This window comes from Salvelinus namaycush, chromosome 28 (assembly GCF_016432855.1).
Source record: "Salvelinus namaycush isolate Seneca chromosome 28, SaNama_1.0, whole genome shotgun sequence".
Lineage (NCBI taxonomy): Eukaryota > Metazoa > Chordata > Actinopteri > Salmoniformes > Salmonidae > Salvelinus > Salvelinus namaycush.
Genome location: NC_052334.1, coordinates 33357964 through 33383740, shown reverse-complemented (window position 1 = coordinate 33383740; position 25777 = coordinate 33357964). Strand labels below are relative to the sequence as shown.

The 25777-nt window shown below is 45.3% G+C and overlaps 1 protein-coding gene across 1 annotated transcript; it reads left to right on the top strand.

Moving 5' to 3' along the window:
* Window positions 1-25263, top strand: LOC120023145 (rab3 GTPase-activating protein non-catalytic subunit-like). Its single transcript, XM_038967140.1, has 34 exons — window positions 1-375; window positions 1236-1318; window positions 6645-6765; window positions 6897-6978; window positions 7213-7260; window positions 7376-7451; window positions 7543-7644; window positions 7748-7847; window positions 9168-9266; window positions 9531-9679; window positions 9838-9917; window positions 10183-10272; window positions 10469-10608; window positions 10777-10966; window positions 11125-11268; window positions 11402-11484; window positions 11590-11654; window positions 11758-11848; window positions 11950-12077; window positions 15629-15842; window positions 16326-16423; window positions 16687-16792; window positions 17103-17263; window positions 17335-17509; window positions 19898-20065; window positions 20155-20261; window positions 20577-20643; window positions 20741-20811; window positions 21181-21216; window positions 21343-21417; window positions 23736-23951; window positions 24038-24340; window positions 24479-24643; window positions 24812-25263. Exons 1-34 carry the CDS (start codon window positions 267-269, stop codon window positions 24962-24964), a joined length of 4095 nt encoding a protein of 1364 aa, XP_038823068.1. The 5' UTR covers window positions 1-266; the 3' UTR covers window positions 24965-25263.
* The last annotated feature ends 514 nt before the right edge of the window (window positions 25264-25777 follow it).

Genomic DNA, 25777 nt, shown 5'->3' with positions numbered 1-25777 from the left:
AAAACACTTCAAGTAAAGAGTGGAAACGGTGCAAATAGTAACGAAAACCAATGACGGCAACAGCCTGTACACTTCATTTTCTACCGATATTCCTGGGAACGTTACAGATATCAACACAACATATCGCCGAGGACGTCTTGTTTATTGTATAGATTAGCAAAAACTTAATCGTACTGCAACGTTGTTTCCCCCCCTGTTGGACTGTAGCTGCTAGCTAGCCTAGCTGGCTAAATCCCTGTATCCGTTCTGGTCGGGACTGCATCGAAATGTCCTGCTGCCTGTTCGAGTACTGTCGGGTCCAAGAACTCAAAGCAGTCCGGGAGTTCTTGTTCCAGAGCCAGCAAAACAACAATTCCTCGGCGGACAAGAAAGGAGGTAGCTGACGTTTAGCTCTGGGAGAGAGAAGTTACTGTTTATGACCATCTTGTGTGCTTGCTTTTCAAAAAGAGACAGCAAACGTTAATGTTTTAGCTATGGGCGAAGTCACCTATCATCTCGTGTCTGCAGAGTTTGCCAGCTCTCGAAGTCGCACTTTTTGTTCGTGTTCTAGATGTTAGAAATGCCAGGGGCACGGAATGTAAACAATGCATCTCTTTAAATCCTTGGCCTGTCACATAATGAATAATATAATTAGAGATTATAGCAGTTGAAATGCGCAAGGTGTAGTGAAGGTGAGCCGGATAGTTGCTTCGCTCTGCAGTGACAGCGGGAGGCAGACAGGGATGGAAAGAAAGAGGGGGGAGGAGGGGAGTTTTGCCCTTTGCCGTATGCTATGAGTCATCCTAGGAGGGCATCTGAACAGATTACCGCATGATACTGGACAAAAGAAGACACACACACACACACACAATCCACATGCATGCTCTTAACCCTGAGCCATTGTGCATGCATGTTTCAGTCAGACCATAGCAACAGGCGTCTCCTTGGCTGTCATTAGGAGTTCTGTCAATAGCTCTCCTCCCACTCACTGATATTTATAGCATCTCCAACTTCATCCATTTTCTCTCTTGGGTCAAGGGAATTCTCTTGTCCTTCATGCTCTTCTCTCTCTCCGCTTTCTCTGTTAGTGTAACCCAGCCAGTTCGAAATATGTTTTACAAGTGTGTGTGTGTGTGTGTGTATCATCACCTGGTCTGAATAAATGTTCAACTTTATAGCCTTTATAGCCTTTAAAACTGACAATTGATTATGGATTGCACCTTCAAATAATTTGTGATTGCCTTTCTCCCCCCCAGAGAATGAGCTGGCCTGGGACAACTCCAACTGGGGGTCATGGGATAACCCTGAGGCCAAAGAAGTTGGAAGTGGGGACACCACGGTCAGTTTGTCTGTCTCTTACACTCTTGTTCTCTGTAGTGGCGATTCCCTATGAAAAGCCACTGGCACAGGAGAGAGCTGTCCATAACATGTCCTCAAATCAGGTTTCCAAACGTTAATCTTTTTGGGTGAAGTTCCAATTTATTGTGCATATAAAATATACATAGCTTAAACACATTCCTATACTAAAGGTGCAGAGATGCATTTTATAAGCTGTATCTGTGATACGGTAAGAACTGTACGTGCTCTCCTCTCACCTGTGCTAACCCTTCCTGGTCACCTGTGCTAACCCTTCCTGGTCACCTGTGCTAACCCTTCCTGGTCACCTGTGCTAACCCTTCCTGGTCACCTGTGTTAACCCTTCCAGGTCACCTGTGCTAACCCTTCCTGGTCACCTGTGCTAACCCTTCCTGGTCACCTGTGCTAACCCTTCCTGGTCACCTGTGCTAACCCTTCCTGGTCACCTGTGCTAACCCTTCCTGGTCACCTGTGCTAACCCTTCCTGGTCACCTGTGCTAACCCTTCCTGGTCACCTGTGCTAACCCTTCCAGGTCACCCGTGCTAACCCTTCCAGGTCACCCGTGCTAACCCTTCCAGGTCACCCGTGCTAACCCTTCCAGGTCACCTGTGCTACCTACAGTCCAATCAGAAAGTATTCAGACCCCTTGACTTTTTCCACATTGTTACGTTACAGCCTTATTCTAAAATTGATGAAATCGTTTCCCCCCCATTAATCTACACACAATACCCCATAATGACAAAGTAAAAACATAGATATCACATTTACTAAAGTATTCAGACCCTTTACTCAGTACTTTGTTGAAGCACCTTTGGCAGTGACCATAGGGTTCTTGGTCACCTCTCTGACCAAGGCCCTTCTCCCCCAATTTCTCAGTTTGGCCAGGCGGCCAGCTCTAGGAAGAGTCTTGGTGGTTCCAAACTTCTTCCATGTAAGAATGATGGAGGCCACTGCATTCTTGGGGACCTTCAATGCTGCAGAACTGTTTTGGTACCCTTCCCCAGATTTTTTGCCTCGACACTAACCTGTCTCGAGCTCTACGGACAATTCCTTCGACCTTATGGCTTGGTTTTTGCTCTGACAAGCACTGTCAACTGTATATAGACCTTATATAGACAGGTGTGTGCCTTTCCAAATCATGTCCAATCAATTGAATTTACCACAGGTAGACTCCAATGAAGTTGTAAAAACATCTCAAGGATGATCAATGGAAACAGGTTGCACCTGAGCTCAATTTTGAGTCTCATAACAAATGGTATGAATACTTATGTAAATATGTTTTTTATAAAAACATTATATACATTTGCAAACATTTCTAAAAACCTGTTTTCGCTTTGTCATTGTGGGGTATTGTGTGTACATTGATGAGGAACATTTTGTATTTAATTCATTTTAGAATAAAGCTGTAATGTAACAAAATGTGGAAAAAGTCAAAGGGTCTGAGTACTTTCTGAATGTACTGTATATACACACACACACAGCTACCTGACCCATGGCCCCAACATATAGTGCCCTCTAGTGTACAAAACAAGTAAAAATAACCGTTGTCAGACAACATACAGTTGAAGTCGGGAGTTTACACACACTTAGGTTGGAGTCATTAAAACTCGTTTTTCAACCACTCCACAAATGTGTTGTTAACAAACTATAGTTTTGTACATGACACAAGTAATTTTTCCAAGAATTGTTTACAGACAGATTGTTTTACTTATAATTCATTGTATCACAATTCCAGTGGGTCAGAAGTTTACATACACTAAGTTGACTGTGCCTTTAAACAGCTTGGAAGATTCCAGAAAATGATGTCATGGCTTTAGAAGCTTTTGATAGGCTAATTGACATCATTTGAGTCAATTGGAGGTTTACCTTTTGATGTATTTCAAAGCCTACCTTCAAACTCAGTGCCTCTTTTCTTGACATCATGGGAAAATCAAAAGAAGTCAGGTCTGGTTCATCCTTGGAAGCAATTTCCAGACGCCTGAAGGTACCACGTTCATCTGTACAAACAATAGTACGCAAGTATAAACACCATGGGACCACGCAGCCGTCATACCGCTCAGGAAGGAGGCGCGTTCTGTCTCCTAGAGATGAATGTACTTTGGTGTGAAAGTGCAAATCAATCCCAGAACAATAGCAAAGGACCTTGTGAAGATGCTGGAGGAAACAGGTACAAAAGTATCTATATCCACAGTAAAATGAGTCCTATATCGACATAACCTGAAAGGCTGCTCAGCAAGGAAGAAGCCACTGCTCCAAAACTGCTTAAAAAAGCCAGACTATGGTTTGCAACTGCACATGGAGAAAAGTCCTCTAGTCAGATTAAACAAAAATGGAACTGTTTGGCCATAATGACCATTGTTATGTTTGGAGGATAAAGGGGGAGGCTTGCAAGCAGAAGAACACCATCCCAACCGTGAAGCGCTGGGGTGGCAGCATCATGTTGTGGGGGTGCTTTGCTGCAGGAGGGACTGGTGCACTTCACAAAATAGATGGCATCATGAGGAAGGAAAATTATGTGGATATATTGAAGCAACATCTCAAGACATCAGTCAGGAAGTTATATCTTGGTCGCAAATGGGTCTTCCAAATGGACAATGACCCCAAGCATACTTCCAAAGTTGTGGCAAAATGGCCTAAGGACAACAAAGTTAAGGTATTGGAGTGGCCGTCACAAAGCCATGACCTCAATCCTATAGAATTTTTTTGGCCAGAACTGAAAAAGTGTGTGCGAGCAAGGAGGCCTACAAACCTGACACAGTTACACCAGCTCTGTCAGGAGGAATGGGCCAAAATTCACCCAACTTATTATGAGAAGCTTGTGGAAGGCTACCCAAAACGTTTGACCCAATTTAAACAATTTAAAGGCAATGCTACTAAATACTAATTGAGTGTATGTAAACTTCTGACCCACTGGGAATGTGATTAAAGAAATAAAAGCTGAAATAAATCATTCTCTCTACTATTATTCTGACATTTCACTTTCTTAAAATAAAGTGGTGATTCTAACTGACCTAAGACAGGGAATTTTTACTAGGTTAAAATGTCAGGAATTGTGAAAATTGTGAGTTTAAATGTATGTTGCTAAGGTGTATGTAAACTTCCGACTTCAACTGTATACGCAACACAAACAGGCCACAACGTCTCCAACACTCTCCTTCTGTCCAGCTCTCTCCCAGTAGTCTTTCTTATAAAATAACGTCAGGGTTGTTCTGGATCAAAAAGGGCAATGGCCTTGGTCTGCCAGGCGGCGCAGCTAAATTGTAGGGAAGATTTTATAAGCCCCCATCTTGGCAGTGTAGAGACAGTTTAGCAGTTTTAAAGCAAATTTCCTGCAATTCTACACACTGCCATGGAACTGAGAGAAAATGTTGCAGTTTTAAAGCCAATTTCCTGCAATTCTATGCATTTTGCAACGGATAAGGCTGTGTTCATTTACTCAAACATAATAACAAAAGCAATACTACTAAATGTATTGTTTTGGGCATTTTATATTTTCCCTGCCTGTCTAGATTTTATTTTGGTGATTGTTAGTTCTCGAAGATTATACACTGCTCAAAAAAATAAAGGGAACACTTAAACAACACAATGTAACTCCTTCCTATGCTTCCTGGCTGATGTTTTGGTCACTTTTGAATGCTGGCGGTGCTTTCACTCTAGTGGTAGCATGAGACGGAGTCTACAACCCACACAAGTGGCTCAGGTAGTGCAGCTCATCCAGGATGGCACATCAATGCGAGCTGTGGCAAGAAGGTTTGCTGTGTCTGTCAGCGTAGTGTCCAGAGCATGGAGGCGCTACCAGGAGACAGGCCAGTACATCAGGAGACGTGGAGGAGGCCGTAGGAGGGCAACAACCCAGCAGCAGGACCGCTACCTCCGCCTTTGAGCAGGAGGGGCACTGCCTGAGCCCTGCAAAATGACCTCCAGCAGGCCACAAATGTGCATGTGTCTGCTCAAACGGTCAGAAACAGACTCCATGAGGGTGGTATGAGGGCCCGACGTCCACAGGTGGGGGTTGTGCTTACAGCCCAACACCGTGCAGGACGTTTGGCATTTGCCAGAGAACACCAAGATTGGCAAATTCGCCACTGGCGCCCTGTGCTCTTCACAGATGAAAGCAGGTTCACACTGAGCACATGTGACAGACGTGACAGAGTCTGGAGACGCCGTGGATAACGTTCTGCTGCCTGCAACATCCTCCAGCATGACCGGTTTGGCGGTGGGTCAGTCATGGTGTGGGGTGGCATTTCTTTGGGGGGCCGCACAGCCCTCCATGTGCTCGCCAGAGGTAGCCTGACTGCCATTAGGTACCGAGATGAGATCCTCAGACCCCTTGTGAGACCATATGCTGGTGCGGTTGGCCCTGGGTTCCTCCTAATGCAAGACAATGCTAGACCTCATGTGGCTGGAGTGTGTCAGCAGTTCTTGCAAGAGGAAGGCATTGATGCTATGGACTGGCCCGCCCGTTCCCCAGACCTGAATCCAATTGAGCACATCTGGGACATCATGTCTCGCTCCATCCACCAACGCCACGTTGCACCACAGACTGTCCAGGAGTTGGCGGATGCTTTAGTCCAGGTCTGGGAGGAGATGCCTCAGGAGACCATCCGCCACCTCATCAGGAGCATGCCCAGGCGGTGTAGGGAGGTCATACAGGCACGTGGAGGCCACACACACTACTGAGCCTCATTTTGACTTGTTTTAAGGACATTACATCAAAGTTGGATCAGCCTGTAGTGTGGTTTTCCACTTTAATTTTGAGTGTGACTCCAAATCCAGACCTCCATGGGTTGATAAATTTGATTTCCATTGATAATTTTTGTGTGATTTTGTTGTCAGCACATTCAACTATGTAAAGAAAAAAGTATTTAATAAGAATATTTCATTCATTCAGATCTAGGATGTGTTATTTTAGTGTTCCCTTTATTTTTTTGAGCAGTGTATATATATTTTTAAATACACTCCTTTTGCGGTTTATTAGGTACACCACCCTGTTCACGAAAATGTTTCACTCCTACAGACAGTGAGTCACGTGGCTTATAGTTTATATCTGGTTTTAGTTGTTTAAGTTTACACTGAAAGCTTTTTTCCATCCCAAATGTTTATTATTTCACTGTTTGGACTTAGGCGACCCGAGGGGGGGGAAAAAAACAACAAAAAAAACGCTTAGGCGGCCCGCCCAAGGATCACAATGGCAGAAAAATCCCTGAACGTCCATTATGCCTTTGTCCTGTGCACAAAAATCAGATAGCACTCTTCCATAGCCGTCAGTGATCTCTGAGGATTGGGCCTGTTGTGGTGTGTTCCTCAGGGGGTGGAGGAGGACACTGCAGCAGTCAGCGCCCCCTGGCTGCAGGACTGTGTGGTGTCTCTGTCTCCCTGTTCAGACCTGATGGTCGTCGCCAAAGGCAGCAAGGCTGTGTTTCTCTCAGGTATGTCTCCCAAAACATAGACGCTCAGATTTAATGTACACACACTCACACACACGTGCACAGACATGACACAGATACACTGCTGTTGATTGGGGGTGGTGTGTGTTGCCGTTTTCTCTCCTCTCCGACAGCGAAGTGGCGAACAGATGACGGCGGCAGAGAGGGGATGACGCTGGCTGTGTCCTGGAGTGGAACTCTCAGCAACGACGAGGGGTGAGAACAGGGCGAGGAGGGGTGGTAGAACCCGGGGGACGAGAGGGAGGAGGGGAAGAAACATGGGGGTGGATGGATGAGGCGGGGGGAGAGAACAGGGGGAGGAGGGGTGGGAGAACAGAGGGATGAGGGAGGTGGGGAAGAAACATAGGGGCGGATGAGAGAGGAATGTGAGGAGAGGAAAGGACACAGAAAGAAGACGAGATTCCAGATTCACTGTGTGTGTCTCTACAGGGAGAGTGTGAGCAACGTCATCTGTATACCTTTGGCCAGCCAGAAGAGGTAAGCCACCTAATGTGTCCATCCATGTGTGTCCACTTCTGTGCACATATCAATGTGTGTGTATCTTAAGTTTGTTCTATTGATGAGTATTAACCTTCTCTCTATCTGCGTTCAGGAGTTCCACGGGTCGACCAGACTGGACATGTATTGTAGTGGGCTTCTCATCTGGCTATGTACGCTTCTACACCGAGGTATAGCAGCATTTACTTCTGTGACCTGGAAGGCAGAATATCATCAGGAGTCTGGCTGGTGTTAATCTAACGGTGGTGTGTGTTTTGTCAGAGTGGGGTCCTACTCCTAGCCCAGCTGCTGAATGAGGACCCTGTCCTGAGGCTCAAGTGTCGCACTTATGAGATCCCCCGCCACCCCGGTGTCACCGAGCAGGTACAACTATAGCACGCATCGAAACACTGACTGCTGTCTGGGCCTGGAGACCAAGGTTCTCTTGGTGACACTTTGTATTTATGAGTCTTTGTCTCTGTGTCAGCATGAGGAGCTGAGTATCCTTTACCCAGCAGCCCTGGTCACCATCGACGGCTTCAGTCTCTTCCAGTCTCTACGGGCCTGCAGAAACCAGGTGGCTCGAGGTACTGCTGCATGTGTGTGTGTTTTTGTGTCTGTTTGTTAAAGTACTATAGTAGCAGTACAGGTATAGTAGCAGTAGTTGTAAAACTAGTTTTAGTAATGCATTAATGGTGCTGTGGATAAGAGCGTCTGCTAAATGACTAAAATGTAAAATGTACATTTTTTACAATTAGTGCATTGTCATTTCAGAAAATATCCATAATATATCTGTCGCTAGTATCTGTCGCTAGTAATCGCCTATTGATTTCTGCCGCCGGAAAGGCATCTGTTGTCAAATTGGGAAAGCTGTTCTGACTTTGAGACTGTGTTATCTAGTGGAAATCGCTAAGTCATTTCCTGGTTGCAAAAATTCTACACTGTTCGCTCAATTTCAGTTTATCATTGTGCCATGTAAATCTCTGTGAAATATATTTTCAATAAAAAAATATATAATTTTTACAGCTTTTTTAAGCTCATGGTAAGTTACTTTCGGTTTTGGTACACTAGCTTCAAACAGCTGTACAGAGGGTAGTGCGTATGGCCCAGTACATCACTGGGGCCAAGCTTCCTGCCATCCAGGACCTCTATACCAGGCGGTGTCAGAGGAAGGCCCTAAAAATTGCCTAAAGCTCCAGCCACCCTAGTCATAGACTGTTCTCTCTGCTACCGCACGGCAAGCGGTACCGGAATGCCAAATCTAGGTCCAAAAGGCTTCTTAACAGCTTCTACCCCCAAGTCATAAGACTCCTGTATAACTAATCAAATGGCTACCCGGACTATTTGAATTGACCACCCCCACCCCCACGCTGATGCTACTCTCTGTTTATTATCTATGCATAGTCACTTTACCTCTACCTACATGTACATATTACGTCAACTAACCTGTGCCTCTGCACATTGACTCTGTACCGGTACCCCTTGTATATAGCCTCGTTACTGTTATTTTATTGTTGCTCTTTAATTATTTGTTATTTTGCTATTTACTTTTTCTTAAAAAAAAAAATTCTTCTGAAATTTCAATGCAAAATTCAAAGAAATCCTATGTTTTAATAGAACCATCTTCTCTATTTGCTGGCTGGGTTCGCCAGAAAGGATGCAGGTACTGACACGCACACACAAGCTAGTCTTTGACACTTAGCATAGTACCTGTAGTGTGTTTTGTATATTTTGTATATTTTGTGTATTGTAGCTTGAGGTGATATACAGTATACTGGAATTCCATACCATTTACTCAACTCTTTTCCTCATCTCCTCTTTCTCTCTGTCTACCCTCTCTTCCTCCAAAACCCTTCTCTTTGTCATTATTCTTAACTTTCTGTGTGTGTCTTCTCTCTCCTCCCCAGCGGCAGCAGCAGGCAGTGAGGTGGTCCAGCCTCCTCCTCTGGCCTATAAGAAGTGGGGTCTACAGGACATGGATGCTATCGTAGACCACAGCAGCGTGGGTGAGAGACAGGAGGAGGGAGGGTTCGATGGATGGGCACAGGGAGTGGGAGGGCTGGACGGGGAAGGAGGATGGGGGGGACGGACAGGGAGTGGGGGGGCTGAAGGAGGACGGAGTGGGGGAGGGGGAAGGAGGACAGGGAGTGGAGAAGAAAGGGGGAGAAGATCATGAAGAATCGATTGGATGGATACTGGTTGAATGAAAGTGAAAGTGTAGCTATGTTCTCCATTCTAACTGTGCTCTCTCTCCGTACCTCCCTACACAGGTATAATGACCCTGTGTGTGTTTGACCAGATGAGGAATGCGTCTGTCCTGGGGGGTTTCCATGCCTCTGTGAAGGGCAGCCTCCCCGCCATGAGTCAGTACATAACTGTGGGGGGAGGACCCTACACAGGCTTTTACTATGCCAAAGAGGTTTGTGTCTGGCTGCTGTCCATCTTTTTCTCACCTCACACATGTCTATTTATCTCTGAGAGAAAGTCGTAGTTACTATTAGATAAGAAAACAGTCAGCATTAGTTCAGACCAGTAGCAGGGATTCCTGACTCTCCTATTCTCTCTCCCTCCCTCTAGGGCAGCTCCCAGCCTCTCCTTTCCCACGTTGCTCTGGCTGTGGCCAGCAAACTCACATCGGCCTTATTCACCGCCGCCAGGTATGTGTGTATTTCTCAGTGAATGTTAGGCTCGGGCTGTATACCATGTACCATGATTGTCCCTCACGGGGGGGTGGGTGCTATGATTCTGCTTATAACCATGAGTTAAATATCTACAATTCTCTCCAGCTCAGGGCTCCGTCTATGCATTTGGTTTGCCGTGTATTTTTCCTCTCCTTTCCCTTCTGTCTCTTCTCACTCTCTTTCTTCTTCATTGCCTCTGTACCCTTTCTCTTCCATCTAATTTTCTCTCTCTCTCTCTCAGTGGGTGGCTGGGCTGGAAGAAACAGAATGAGGAGGAGCCAAATCAGAAACAGAAGCCCAAGGTGGAACCGGCCACGCCCCTGGCAGTCAGGTGACTAACACGTCCCTCTTATTAGAAGAACTAGGAAATTGATTCTTCTGCACATGCACTCTGACACACAGTCAACTTGCCTAGTTACCTTACCACTTTCACTTACAAATGAATCAATTGGCCTGTTTTCCATTTCTAAGTGAACTGATTACCTAGCCCATCCTCACCCTGTTCTTCCTCTCTGTCCCGGCCCCAGGTTTGGTCTCCCAGACTCACGGCGTCATGGGGAGTCCATCTGTCTGTCCCCCTGTAACACTCTGGCTGGGGTCACGGACGACTTTGGCAGGGTCATGCTGCTCGATGTGGGGAGAGGCATCGCCATCCGCATGTGGAAGGGTGAGAGGGAGAAAAATAGAGTTTCCCTTTGACACTCAACAGTAACTGAGTTTTTTGGTTTATTATAAAGACAGAAAACATTGTGTAGGGTTTAGTTTTTGTTGAATTTGAAAAAGGCCCTGGTTATACATCTAGTTCTAATCTAATTCTGAGTGTCCCCTGCCCCAGGCTACCGGGACGCCCAGCTGGGTTGGGTGCAGGTGTCTGAGGGGAGGGGCGAGTCCTCCCCGTCCACGCCCCTCCCACGGCGCCACGCTCAGTTCCTGGTCATCTACGCCCCTAGGAGAGGCATCCTGGAGGTGTGGGGCACACAGCAGGGCCCCCGAGTAGGAGCCTTCACTGTCGGGAAACACTGCAGGTACACACACACACACACACACACACACACACACACACACACACACACACACACACACACACACACACACACACACACACACACACAGTTCTGATTAAAGCAGTTCTGATTAAAGCAGTTGTAACCATTCCCTTCTCTTGTGTGTGTGTGTGTGTCAGGTTGTTGTATGCAGGCTACCGGCTGATGGGGGTGAACAGTGTGACCAGTCAAGGCTGGCAGCTCCACACACAGCAGGTGTGTCTGTTCGACCCTGCTACTGGAGCACTACGCACTGTCACTGTCCCCTTCCATCTGGCCCTCAGGTGAGTACATACACACACTTTGTATCAGGGGTACAATTATTTGAACGTGAAAAGCTATTTCGAACACTGTGGTCTCTCGATTGTCATACATGGCAAAGATACACACGCAAAACAGCGTTGACTCCTGTTTCAGTGATAAGAAGAGTGAGAGAGCAAAGGATCTGCACCTGCTGAAGAGACTGACCACACTACTGAAGAGCAGAGAGTTGGAACCAGGTGAGATGGAGGGGGAACATGAAGAGGTTGAAGGAAGCCCTTTACAGAAATATTTAGACAGGGCAAACGACGAGCTCTTTCTTACCTTTGACCTTCTCTCCTCAGATTACCTGGAGAGCGAGGCCCAGCGTATACTGCTGGACATCAAATACCCTGCCATTAAGAAACAGGTCAACGAGCACACACACACACACACTCAGACACAGAGGGGGGGTCAGCACACCCAGGGAATGTCGTTTCTTATTACTTGCTGCTCTCTGTCCTGCCCTTTAGGCCCTGGAGTCTCTGCTAGCCAATAAAAATGCTCCAGTCTCCTGTCTGACCAACATCACCCGACTCTTACTGGCCAGTCTCAGGGGGAAAGGTACTGTGCGTTTCTGGACATTCATTGAGAATTAATATCAAAACCATGTTTTTGTACAAATGTGTCTTAAGGGTGATTGTGTGTGTGTGTTGTCCCTGCAGACCCTGAGGCGGTAGATGACGCATTGCTCCAGTTGTGTTCCTCCCAGCTGAAACTGCTCCAGCTCTACACCGACATCCAACAGCTGCACTCTACTGTGGAGGCTAGCACAGATGCACACACTAAACCTGTGAGTGCAGAGCCACTACGCGTTCACACGCATTTTGTTCTTCTATCCTCGTTGGGATCAAAAATTCATTTCCATTCAAAATCAAATTTACCCTTACCATAACCCTAACCCGGCAGGTAGCTTATTGGTTAGAGCGTTGGGCCAGTAACAGAAATGCTGGATCGAATCCCCGAGCTGGCAAGGTACAAATCTGTCGTTCTGCCCCTGAACAAGGCAGTTAACCCACTGTTCCCCGGTAGACCTTCATTGTAAATAACAATTTGTTCTTAACTGACTTGCCAAGTTAAACAAAGGTTAAATAAAATAAACTAAATCTAATTAACTTCTTATGGCTGCAGGGGCAGTATTGAGTAGCTTGGATGAAAGGTGCACAGAGGTGCCCATAGTAAACTGCCTGTTCCTCAGTCCCAGTTGCTAATATATGCATATTATTATTCATATTGGATAGAAAACACTCTGAAGTTTCTAAAACTGTTTGAATGATGTCTGTGAGTATGACAGAACTCATATGGCAGGCAAAAACCTGAGAAAAAATCCAAACAGGAACTGACCATGCTCTAACCATGCGCGTTCACATGAGAGGGAGCTCTGTTCCATCGCTCATCTGAAGTCAATGTAATTCTCCGGTTGGAACGTTATTCAAGATTTATGTTAAAAACATTCTAAAGATTGATTCAATACATCGTTTGACATGTTTCTACTGACTTACGGAACTTTTGGACATTTCGTCAGCTTTTAGTGAACGCGCTTCCTGACGTTGGATTTGTTTACCAAACACGCTAACAAAAATTGCTATTTGGACATAAATGATGGACATTACCGAACAAAACAAACATTTCTTGTGGAAGTGGGAGTCCTGGGAGTGCATTCCGACGAAGATCAGCAAAGGTAAGTGAAGATTTATAATGCTTTTTATGAGTTTTGTTGACTGCACAATTTGGCGGGTAACTGTATGGCTTCCTTTTGTAGCTGAACGCTGTTCTCAGATTATTGAATATTGTGTTTTGCCGTAAAGCTTTTTGAAATCTGACACAGCGGTTGCATTAAGAACAAGTGTATCTTTAATTCTATGTAAAACATGTATCTTTCATCAAAGTTTATGATGAGTATTTATGTTATTTGACGTGGCTCTCTGCAATTTCTCTGGATATTTTGAAGGCATTTCTGAACATGGCGCCAATGTAAACTGAGATTTTTGGATATAAATATGAACTTAATCGAACAAAACATATATGTATTGTGAAACATGAAGTCCTATGAATGTCATCTGATGAAGATCAACAAAGGTTAATGATACATTTTATCTCTATTTCTGCTTTTTGTGACTCCTGTCTTTGGCTGGGAAAATGAATGTGTTTGTCTGTGATTTTGCGGTGACCTAACATTATCATTTGTGGTGCTTTCGCTGAAAAGCCTATTTGAAATCGGACAATTTGGTGGAATTAACAACAAGATTACCTTTAAAATGGTATAAGATACATGTATGTTTGAGGAATTTTAATTATGGGATTTCTGTTGTTTGAATTTGGCGCCCTGCACTTTCACTGGCTGTTGTCATATCGATCCTGTTAACGGGATTGCAGCCATAAGAAGTTTAAGAACCCCTTAGCCTTAACTTAATTCTAAACTTAACCCTAACCCCTAAGTTTAAAATAGCCTTTGTCCTCGTGGGGATGTGGAAAATGTCCCCACGAGGGAGAATTTTCCTTGTTTTACTATCCTTGTGGGGACATTTGGGGATTTTGTATTTATTATGGATCCCCATAAAGGCAGCAGCTCCTCTTCCTGGGGTCTGGTAAAATGAAGGCAGTTATACCATTTTAAAAACATTACAATGCATTCATAACAGATTTCACAACACGCTATATCTACAACACAAAATCCATGTGTACGTGGGTGTATAGTGCCTATGTTATCATGTGTTTGTGCTTATGTTTGTGTTGCTTCAAAGTCCCCGCTGTTCCATAAGGTGTATTTTTTCCATCTGTTTTTTAAATCTGATTCTACTGCTTGCGTGAGTTACCTGATGTGGAATAGAGTTCCATGTAGTCATGGCTCTATGTAGTACAGTGCTCCTCCCATAGTTTGTTCTGGACTTGGGGACTGTGAAGAGACCTCTGGTGGTATGTCTTGTGGGGTATGCATGGGTGTCTGAGCTTTGTGCTAGTCATTTAAACAGACAGCTCAGTGCTTTCAACATGTCAATACCTCTCACAAATACAAGTAGTGATGAAGTTAAGCTCTACTCCACTTTGAGCCAGGAGAGATTGACATGCATATTATTAATGTTTCCTCTCTGTGTACATCCAAGGGCCAGCCGTTGACAGTCCCTCTTTGTGGCACCTGTCTACACGACTGAACAGTAGTCCTGGTGCGACAAAACTAGAGCCTGTAGGACCTGCCTTGTTGATAGTGCTGTAAAGAAGATAGAGCAGCGCTTTATTATGGACAGACTTCTCCCCATCTTAGCTACTGTTGTATCAATATGTTTTTACCATCACAGTTTACAATCCAGGGTTACTCCGAGCAGTTTAGTCACATCACCTTGCTCAATTTCCACTTTATTTATTACAAGATTTAGTTGAGGTTTAGGGTTGAGTGAATGATTTGTCCCAAATACAATGCTTTTAGTTTTAAATATTTAGGACTAACTTATTTCAGTCACTGTAGTAGCTGATGTGTATAGTGTTGAGTCATCCACATACATAGACACACTGGCTTTACTCAAAGCCAGAGGTATGTCGTTAGTAAAGATTTGAAAAAAGTAATGGGCCTAGACAGCAGCCTTGGGTAATTCCTGATTTCTACCTGGATTATGTTGGAGAGGCTTCCATTAAAGAACACCCTCTATGTCCTGTTAGACAGGTAACTCTTTATCCACAATATAGCAGCCATAACACATACGTTTTTCCAGCAGCAGACTATGATCAATAATATCAAAACCCGCACTGAAGTCTAACTTAACAGTCCCCCAAATCTTTTTATTATACATTTCTCTCAGCCAATCATCAGTGCTGGGTGCTGAAAGTCTGTTGTCAATTTGTTTACTGTAAAATAGCATTGTATCTGGTCAAAAAAAAAAAAAATTGAGGCAGTAAAGGGGGCTTTACTATTCTTAGGTAGCGGAATTACTTTCACTTCCTTCCAGGCCTGAGGGCACACACTTTCTAGTAGGCTTAAATGGAAGATGTGGCGATATCGTCTGCTATTATCGTCGGTAATTTTCCATCCAAGTTATCTGACCCCGGTGGCTTGTCTTGTCAATCATTTTTTCACCTCTTCCACACTCACTTCACGAAATGTAATATTACAATTCTTGTCTTTCATAATTTGGTCAGATATACTAGGATGTGTAGTGTCAGCATTTGTTGCTAATCTTGTCAATGAAAGAAATGTGGGTCCCCACAAGGATAGAAGAACCAACCCATACACACACATATGCAGTACACACACATACACACACACACACACACACACATTAAACCCGTGAGTACAGCATTCTGAACTACTCTTCTTTTCTCTCTTTTCTTTCTCCTCCTCTTCCTATCCAGACGGAGGTTGCCGGTGTAGAGGAGGAGCTAGCCCGTGTCTCCCTCATCCTGCAGCGCTACACAGAGCTCACCTCCGGCTCCCGCCCCTCCGTCTCATTTGCCCAGGACTCCCCTGACGCATCACTTCCTGTACGCGGCTTCCTGTCACAGATGGAGTGTGAAGGAGAGGAGATCAGGGTGGTCCCAGGGCCCGACGCAGACTGGACACAACTGGGTAGGATGAACACACACACACACACACACACACACACACACACACACACACACACACACACACACACACACACACACACACACACACACACACAGTCACATTACCCCTATACAAATCTACCTCTATCACTCCAGTATCTCTTGCACACTGTAAATATGATATTGGAACTGACTGACCCTATATATAGTATTCTTGCTTTCTCGTGTTTTTATTTTTATATCTGGTGTGTTTTTGTTATACCTTATTATTTGTAGTATTACATTGTTATTGATTACTGCATTGTTGGGTTTAGAGCGTGCAAGAAAGGCATTTCACTGTACTTGTGCACGTGACATTGAAAATGTGTAAAATTGCAGGAAATTGGCTTTAAAACTGCTACATTTTCCCTTCGCTCCATGGCAAAATGTGTACTTGTGCACGTGACATTGAAACTTGAAACCTAAGAGTATTAAAGGTAAGACTGTGTTGTTGTTTACCCTGTAGGGAGCTTTCTGTTCTGGGGCTGTCTGATAGGAGAGAGCCCTCTACAGAAAGTCTGTGACACACTACAGGAGACCGGCATCAGCCCACAGCATTTACTGGTGAGGAGAGGAAGGAGGGTGGTACGGCAAAAGGATGGGAGTGTGACGTGCACTAATATCCATTTTGCATGCAGCACATGCTTTTTACCTGTGCTTCAGCGCAGGGACATTTTTTCATCTGCCCAACTATGTATTCATCCATCTTTTTTGATCCGTACCTCAGATTCAAGGAAGGGGAGATTTGGGTATGGGAGGAAGAATAGACTCAAATAGAAGGAAATGTAACTCATCCATGTTGTCTATGTGTGTGTTCTTTCCCTCAGTCTCTGCTGCTGAGTGTATGGCTGCACAGAGAGAAGGAAGTATTGAAGAAACCAAAGGCCGTCAGACACCTACACACACTCCTCACTGCCCTCAGCTCCATGAAAGGTGTGCGATCACATCGGATTTTGTAAGGTGGTCTGTGCTGTGATACAATTGAGTTAGCAGTTGGGTTGTGGTTAGATAATAGGTAGTGGAGTCCGCAGGAGGCTAGTGGCACCTTCATTGGGGAGGACAGGTTTGTGGTAATGGCTGGAGCAGAATTGTGGAATGGGATCACACGTATTGTTTCGAAGTGTTTGATGCCATTCCATTTGTTCCGTTCCGGTCATTATTATGAGCCATGCTCCCCTCAGCAGCATCCTGTGGTGGACTTCCATTGACTTTCAGAGACGTCTGTATTTCCTCCTCTCCTTAGGTGCGGTGGAGTCGTCGTGGGACATGCAGTGTGTCTCCCCCTGGTGGCAGCAGGTGCGGTCTGCGTGTGTCCAGTCACACAGTGCTGCTGCTGCCCTGCTGGCTGCAATAGTGGCTCACCGCGCTGCCAAGGATAACATCACCAGCCTGGCCGAGACCAAGGTAACATACACACACACACACACTGATGTGTGTGTGCTTTGTCACTGACTCTCTGTGTGTGTGTGTGTCAGTTTCAGTCAGAGTGGGAGGCTGTGTCGTTGGAGCTGGAGCAGTGGGCGGTGTGTGTGAGACAGCTGGAGGACGTGCTGGCCCTGCAGACGCTGCTGTGTGTGGCGCCTCTTAAAGGAACACCAGGGGGCGCCACACCACACTGCTCAGTCAAAGCCCTGCTGGAGGGGGGCCGAGGTACTGAACGAATACTTAAGAAATAAAAAGGCTGTGGCTGCGAATCCGTAGTTAACCGCCCCTTTCCGCCCCGGAACCCAATGGAAAGATCCGGATCACGTTCTGCGCATGTGTTACTTGGCGCACAAATTTGTGTGTTCACCCTCCCTTCACTTTTCTCACTGTCAATCGTGAATGATAATTATTTTTTGGAGCGAACTTTTGAGCAGATGGTGTTAACAAACTGCAGCATACAAGTGTTTTGATTTAATCCAAGCACATACATTACGTGACCAAAAGTATGTGGACACCTGGTTCTCAAACATTTCATTCCAAAATCATGGGCATTAATATGGAGTTGGTCCCCCCTTTGCTGCTATAGCAGCCTCCACTCTTCTGGGAAGGCTTTCCACTAGATGTTGGAACATTGCTGTGGGGACTTGCTTCCATTCAGCCACAAGAGCATTAGTGAGGTCGGGCACTGATGTTGGGCGATTAGGCCTGGCTCGCAGTCTACGTTCCAATTAATCTCAAAGGTGTTCGATGGGGTTGAGATCAGGGGTCTGTGCAGGCCAGTCAAGTTCTTCCACACCGATCTTGACAAATCATTTCTGTTTGGACCTCCCTTTGTGCACAGGGGCATTGTCATGCTGAAAAAGGAGAAGGCCTTCCCCAAACTTTTGCCACAAAGTTGGAAGCACAGAATCGTCTAGAATGTCATCGTATGCTGTAGCGATAAGATTTCCCTTCACTGGAACTAAGGGGCCTAGCCTGAACCATGAAAAATAGCCCTAGGCCATTATTCCTCCTCCACCAAACTTTACAGTTGGCACTATGCACTGGGGCAGGTAGCGTTCTCCTGGCATCCGCCAAACCAAGGTTCGTCTTTTGTACTGCCAAATGGTGAAGGGTGAGTCATCACTCCAGGAACACGTTTCCACTGCTCCAGAGTCCAATAGCGGCGAGCTTTACACCACTCCAGCCGACGCTTGGCATTGCGCATGGTGATCTTAGGCTTGTGTGCGACTGCTCGGCCATGGAAACCCATGTCATGAAACTCCCGACGAACAGTTCTTGTGCTTACGTTGCTTCCAGAGACAGTTTGGAACTCGATAGTGAGTGTTCCAGCCAAGGACAGACGATTTTTACTCGCTACGCGTTCAGCACTTGGCGGTCCCATTCTGTGAGCTTGTGTGGCCTACCACTTCGTGGCTTAGCTGTTGTTGCTCCTAGACATTTCCACTTCACAATAACAGCACTTACAGTTGACCGGGGCAGCTCTAGCAGGGAAGACATTTGACGAACTAAGGTGGCATCCTATGAGAGTGCCACGTTGAAAGTCACTGAGCTCTTCAGTAAGGCCATTCTACTGTCAGTGTTTGTCCATGGAGATTGCATGGCTGTGTGTTCGATTTTATACACCCGTAAGCACCCGTCGGTTGTCCAATTAAAAAAAAAATATATATATATATAGCATATTTTTGCCCAGTGGCACGCGCTGTGGAGTTATGGCCGCATGAGAGAGAAATGCCACCATTCACACCATCCTCCTGAGATCTCATAAGAAATGGCCGGAGAAAGAATGTCCATAGGGGGAGTAGCAGGTAAGTGAGAGTTGAGGGTGGGGGTGGTCTGACGGTAGAAACTATTGGCCAGTCTTTCAGTTTTTTGCCATGTACTGCCCGCTTCTGAGTGATTGAATCGGGGAAAACAGGGCGTGGCTGGGGGTCCCTGATGATCCTCTTGGCCTTCCCCTGTAGGGTAGGCAGTGTGCGCCCAATGGTGCGTTCGGCTGCACGTATCACCCTCTGAAAAGCTGTGCAGTCCACGGCGGTGGAGTTGCCGTACCAGGCTGTGACGCAGCACGACAGTATGCTCTCAATGGTGCTCCTATAGAACACTGAGAGGGCCCACGGGGACAGGCCAAATTTCTTTAGCATCCTGAGGTTGAAGAGTCGCTGTCGTGCCTTCTTCACTACGGTGTCCTTGTGGTTAGACCGTTTCAGCTTCATTCCAATAACGGTATACTATGCTATTATATATTGTCATTGTGATCTTGCAGACACTGATTCAGCTTTAATCTACCGGTAACTAATAAACAAGCACCATTTGCCAGAGTAGCCTGTTCTCTACGAGTAGAGCAGAGACTGTGTGTAAAGTACAGAATCCCACACATGCGCAGAAGCTTCTAGACCTTTAACCCCCAGGAAGAAAGATCTAGAAAAGTCAGATCCGCAGCCACTTCGAATAAAAAGACCATAATCCTTACCTTAAACCTTGAAGGAACCTCAGATCTGAGAGGCTTGGGATTGGTGAGAGTGGTAAAGTGAAACTTTGCTTTCACCAATCCAATCACATGAACAGTAGATCCCTTTTTCTCTCTCTCTCCCCCCCCTTTTTTTCTCTCAGGTGGTATAGCAGACAGTGTGGCTAAGTGGGTGTTCAGGCAGGACTTGGCCCCTGAGCAGCTGAAGGACATGCTGCAGAGGAGGGGGGAGGCCCAGGGAACAGAACAGCCCTCCCAGACAGTGCTGAGGGAGAAAAGCCAGGAGGATGCAGACTTCAATAGGGCAGCAGGTGAGTGGGTACTCTATGGTCACTAAACTGATTCCTCTATAGGAAGTGTGGTTGTTGTATTAAAGAGTGTGTTTTCTGTGTTCCTCCAGAGCTGCTGGTGTCTGTGTGTCAGCGTTTCCCAGACTCCCTCTCTCCTGACCTGCTTTTTGCCCACTGCTGCTGGGAGTACGTGGTGCAGTGGAACAAATACCCAGAGGTTTGGCTCTAAACACTACCAGCACACAGACACTCACATCCATACACATCTATACACATTTCAGTTGAATGCATTCAGTTGTACAACTGACTAGGTTATCCCCCTTTCCCTTACACACACAGACACTCACATCACTCACATCTACACACACACACACACATCTACACACACACACACACACACACACACACACACACACACACACACACACACACACACACACACACATATCTATACACACTCACATCCATACACATCTATGCACACACAGTTTAAGGTGTAAAATCTAATGTTTTGTTATCTCTCTCTCTGAAGGAGGGGCGGTATCTGTGTTGTGCAGTGGAACACCTGAAGCTAGTCTCTAGTCCTCACATCCAGCTGGGTCAGACAATACAGAATCGTATTTAATATTCACGCGGTGTTTCCTCAGTGTGTCCCTTGGTTTGTACTATAATACTCTCTCTCTCTTTCTCCTGCAGGCATCTCCTCAATGATGTGGAACACGTTCATCGTTAAACGTTTCTCAGCTGCTGCTTTCCTTATGGAGAAGGTGAGCAGCAATTATTTTTTTTGTGTGTGTTTGTATGTGAGAGAGTTCTGATGCATGAAACGTCACGATCATAATTATTTTTATAATGCTCTTCACTTGTGACTACCTTGCCAACTAAAGGCGATAACTAACATTTCACTTGTGTAGAAATATGATTTACATTTAGTTTGGTCGAAGTTGTAGGGTTTTCTGCAGACATCAGCTGAAATGTACCAATATATTTGCATAGCTGAACATCCTCACGCTATTACAACTGTTACAAGATTAGTGTTTCATAGTGTGGGACTCAAATGGGTTCTGTTTTCAACAGAACAGAAAACTGGTGTCCTATATTTTTGTTTCATGAAAGATTGTGTTTCCTCTCCACAGGTGGGGAAGGCCCCTAAAGACCGCCTGTGTCGACGGGTGAGCAGAGCACTGCTCTATTCAGCTACACGTCTACCTCTCTGATTGAGACTTGTTGAGCTTGGGCTGTGAATAGACGTGCACATAACAGTATATAACATTTGTGGTGTTTCTGTGTGTATTCAGGATGTGGGAATGGGAGACAGTGCCATGACATCATTCCTGGGCTCCTGTGTTGAGCTGCTACAGATTCTGATGGAGGTACACATAAATAGATGGATGGATGCATACAGTTAGGCAGATTAACTGCAGCACAGGTAAAAAGCATGTGCTGCATGCAAAGTGGATGTAAGTACAAGAGGATTTGTCACAGCAATGATGTACCATTCAGGGCTCGAAATTAAGGGTGTCCCGTCTTCCCGGGCACAATATTTTTTGTTGTTGTCTGGGATAGTTCAAAACAGACGTTGGGACGGTTCTAAATAGAAGTTGGGGGACGATAGGCCAGAAAAATATAAAATGCATACAACAGTGGTTCCATACTAAAATGTTTAAACACAAAGACGAGGCTGCTGAAACAGATCACAACATTTAGCTTAAAAGTTGCTAAACTATGAATAATTCACATTACACGAGCAGCAATGTGTTCACTCCTCTCAGCCATATGCGTGAATGTTCCAAAATGTTATTACGGGAGAACAGCATTCCCAAACGTGCACCTGATGCGAGCGGTTTTTAAAATGTGATGGAGATGGATAATTTATTTATTTAACCATTTTATTTAATTAGGCAAGTCAGTTAAGAACAAATTCTTATTTACAATGACGGCCTACACCGGCCAAACCCGGACGATGCTGGGCCAATTGTGCGGCGCCCTGTGGCACTCCCAATCACGGCCGGTTGTGATACAGACGGGATATACTGCCTAATGGTAGAAACTTGGAAAGAGGGAATATCTAAAGATGCAACAATAGGATTGTGCCTTACTGCCTTTGGTTTCAATGGTCTATGGTCTAATTTTAGCTGTAGGCTATTAAAAGCAAGGTAAAATAGGCTATGTAAAACGTCCAGGTTTCAAACAATGATATGACTGTCTAGGCTTTGTATATGTCATTATTTTGGTTATGGAAATGTTTAATATTAAAATATCATTACAATGTTGGGCAAATAGGCCTATTGAAATGTACATGCTACTCTCTCCCAGCCTGTCTGCTGGCCTGGAGTTTAGGTTGCGTGTGTCGGGAGTTGCTGTGGAATTTGCATTGTCTTTACGCTATGGCTAGCTACTATGGTATTCCAGAGAATATGGTTGTATCTCCGTGGCCTGTATCGAATGCACACTGTAAAATTTGCAAAGTATTTCTTCCTCGCGCTGCAATACTGCCTGGCTGGTGGCTGTGTGTGCGCACGTGGAGAGCTGAGTGACAGATTTTAAAAAATGAAGCGCTGCGCACAGGCATAACAGTTTGTTTAATTTACTTTAAACGAAAGTCTACTGAAGTAACATTTTGTCCTTGGGCTTTTTACATTGTTTTGTTCACAAGCTAGGTTGTTTTTTAATGTTTGAGTTTCAACAGCTAGGGAAGAGAAGCAACGCGGATACTAGTCACTCTTAGTCTCTGTCACGAACATGACTCAAATCGCGTTACCAAGGTAACCTCCTTTAAAGCGGCAGGTGAACATTTAGTCTCGTCTGTGATATTTTGTGTTCAAAGAAAACATGTTCATTAAACAATATACCACATTACTACTTACTAGTTATGCATGTATTATTTTAGAAACATTACAAAGCATGCTCATCTCTTTTTTGTCTGTTTTGTTTGTTTAATTTGAGAGATTTTTATTTTATTTTGGTTGGTAAGAAATATGAGTGGCTGGTAGATTTTTAAATCTACCTGCCACAGTGGCTGTTATGTACAAAAAGTACATTTTAGGCCCTGGCTGTTATGTAAGTGGTGGTGCTCAAAAAGGTCAAGGCCACCATTCTTCAGTGACTGAAGAGGGAGGGTGAAGCAGAGAAAGTGAAGGCTGGGGAACACACATTCTTTATTGTATAGGCTATTGTGTTATGTTGTTTAATGGGGCAGCTGGTTGTGGAATGTAATGTCGCTAACTTAAGTTTATTCAGTAACCAGTTCACAATAGCATAGTTCTCTTTCAGATATGTTGTATACATGTGGTTAACGTGTTCAATTAATTTATTATTATTATTAATGTAATGCATGTTTGTCTGTTTGAATTAAGATGCTCAAATTTTTTTCTTAAATAAATAATATAGACTGTATCTGTCTCAGAAATACACACACACACAACAAAAGCACTGCAAATGACCTAGACCCATGTTGGCATATCAAAACCATTAAAGAATATATATATATATTTTAATTTTGGGATAGTTCAACTTCAGTTTGGGACAGTTGAAATTGCACTTCGGGACGGTGAGGGAAAAAGTTAGTCGCGAGCCCTGGTACCATTGCTGCAGCATTGAAAAATGACCTTTGTACTAAAGCATTTGTAGATTGATAGTGGCAAGTGAGGCTTTTCCTTGGTAACTCTGAACCCCTTCCCCCCTCCTCCAGGCAGACTCAGGGATAGAAGAGGTGACCCCTCCAGAGCTCTGTGTGGAGGAGGTGTGGGGCGGAGCGGAGGGTCCTGCCTCCATAGTAGAGTTAGCCCTGGAGCAGAGGGGAATCCACTACCCCCTTGTACAACACCACTGTCTCCTGGCCACTCTACTACACACTGCTATGACCTTCAACCTCCGGGTCAAACCGCTCAGCCTGTTCGACAGCAAGGTGAGACAAACACGTGGCGTAAACCAAAGAGTACACACATGCATAACACCTACAGTATACTCACTGCAAGTCTTTCCTTCTTCCAGGGTAAGAGTGCCTTCTTCAGAGAGCTGGTGTCCATCCAGCTGATGCCCAGCGGAGATATGGACCCTGGACTGGTCTCTCTTAGACAGGAGTTCCTGCTCAGGGTGTTGACAGGCTGGGTGAAGACCCAGAGTGAGGCAGGGACTGCTCCTGCATCCACCCGGCTGGACCTTGACTCAGGGGACGAGACGTGGCCCTCTCTGTGTCTGGACCTGGGGACCCTGCTGCAAGTCAACCCAGACATCCTGCGCAGACACCTGGTGTGTGAGCTGTACAACCAGGGCCTGGACCCCCGGGCAGAGCAGGTAGGTAGTCATAAACACCAACAACTCCCTCACTACAAAATACAAGTAACATTATACACACATTAATCAAATGAATATGATCACTCATAAAGTATATTAAAAAAGCGGAAGCTAGCCGGTGTGTGTGTTATCTGTCAGGTGATGTTGGAGGTGGAGGATAAGGACGTGTTGGGTTCTCAGCTGTTGGTTCTAACAGGCCAGAGGCTGAGCTACTCCCTGCTTCACACCCAGACCCAGACCAAGCCCGCCATGGAGCTGCTGGCACGCCTCCCCCCCACACTCTGCACCTGGCTCAAGGCTATGGTGAGACCAACCTCTGTTACCTTACAACATGCTAGAACAACTGTCTCAAGGTGATTCAAAGCATCTCTCTTAGCCTAATTCAACCCGCTAGTGTTGCCTGGTTTACTGATGGTGTTTGTATTTATCTCTGTGTGTGTGTGTGTGTTTATCTGTGTGTGTTATCCCCAGGATCCCAGTGAGCTAGGGTGCCCGTCGGTGCCCCTGAGCCAGACCAGCAGGCTGGTGAGCCGCCTCATGGAGATCCTACCTGAGAACCACGGCCAGTACAGCCTGGCACTACACCTACTGGAGGCTGTGGAGGTCCTGCAGGGAGAGGACTGAGTGAGAGGGGGGAGGAGAGCAAGAGGCTCAGGAAGAGAGATGGCCTGTGTGCAATTCCGTTCCTGCTTTCATTGCTAATATCCAGGATAGGAGTGAGCGAGTGAGGTAGTAAACTGTTGAAGTAGGAAATATATAGGATTATACACCTATCATGTACAGGAAGGAGATGTCAGGGAAATGGCCACCCTGTTTGAGAGGAGGCTCATGTGTTCAGTTGAAAGAATCAAATTGTAAATGAAAGATGGAGGGATAATTGTTTTGTTTGAAGTCTGCATTTCTAAAGGGGATATGCTATATGAGCATGGTGTTATATATCCATTTGTTTTTGTCACTTCCTACTTATTTTTTACTTTGTCTGTCAGCTATACCTAGCAGCCCCTGTACTGCCCATTCTAACAGACTTAACGATCCAATCAAAGGGGGTTGCAGAGTGTGTTTGTGTGCCATATCATTGTTTAGTAAGCATCCCTTTCTCTTCACCTGTCCCTCAGATTAGTAATGATGATGTATGATAGACAGAATGGATGATCTGGTTATTTATACATGCTGCAGTACTGTACTAGCTGTGCCTGTACCCTCTGTACTGTTCTGTAGTTCTACACCCTGGCTGAGGAACCCCACTGGGGGCAGACAGAACAGACTAAATAGGTTTAATGCTCAGCATGGTCTATCTTTGGTCTCTTTCTCTCTGGGTCTGGGGTAAGAGCAGTCAACGCTGGTCATGGTGGTACTTTCCAATCAGTATTCTCTCCAGACCATTCAGGTAGACAGACTGTTTATAACGTTTCGTAAACATTTTTTATTTTTTTTATT

Bases quoted from the DNA above. Each gene is read 5' to 3' on its own strand.
- LOC120023145 (XM_038967140.1), top strand. From the start codon at position 267: ATGTCCTGCTGCCTGTTCGAGTACTGTCGGGTCCAAGAACTCAAAGCA. The intron at 376-1,235 runs GTAGCTGACGTT...TCTCCCCCCCAG, and splicing joins CTCGGCGGACAAGAAAGGAG to AGAATGAGCTGGCCTGGGAC. The intron at 17,264-17,334 runs GTAACATACACA...TGTGTGTGTCAG, and splicing joins CCAGCCTGGCCGAGACCAAG to TTTCAGTCAGAGTGGGAGGC.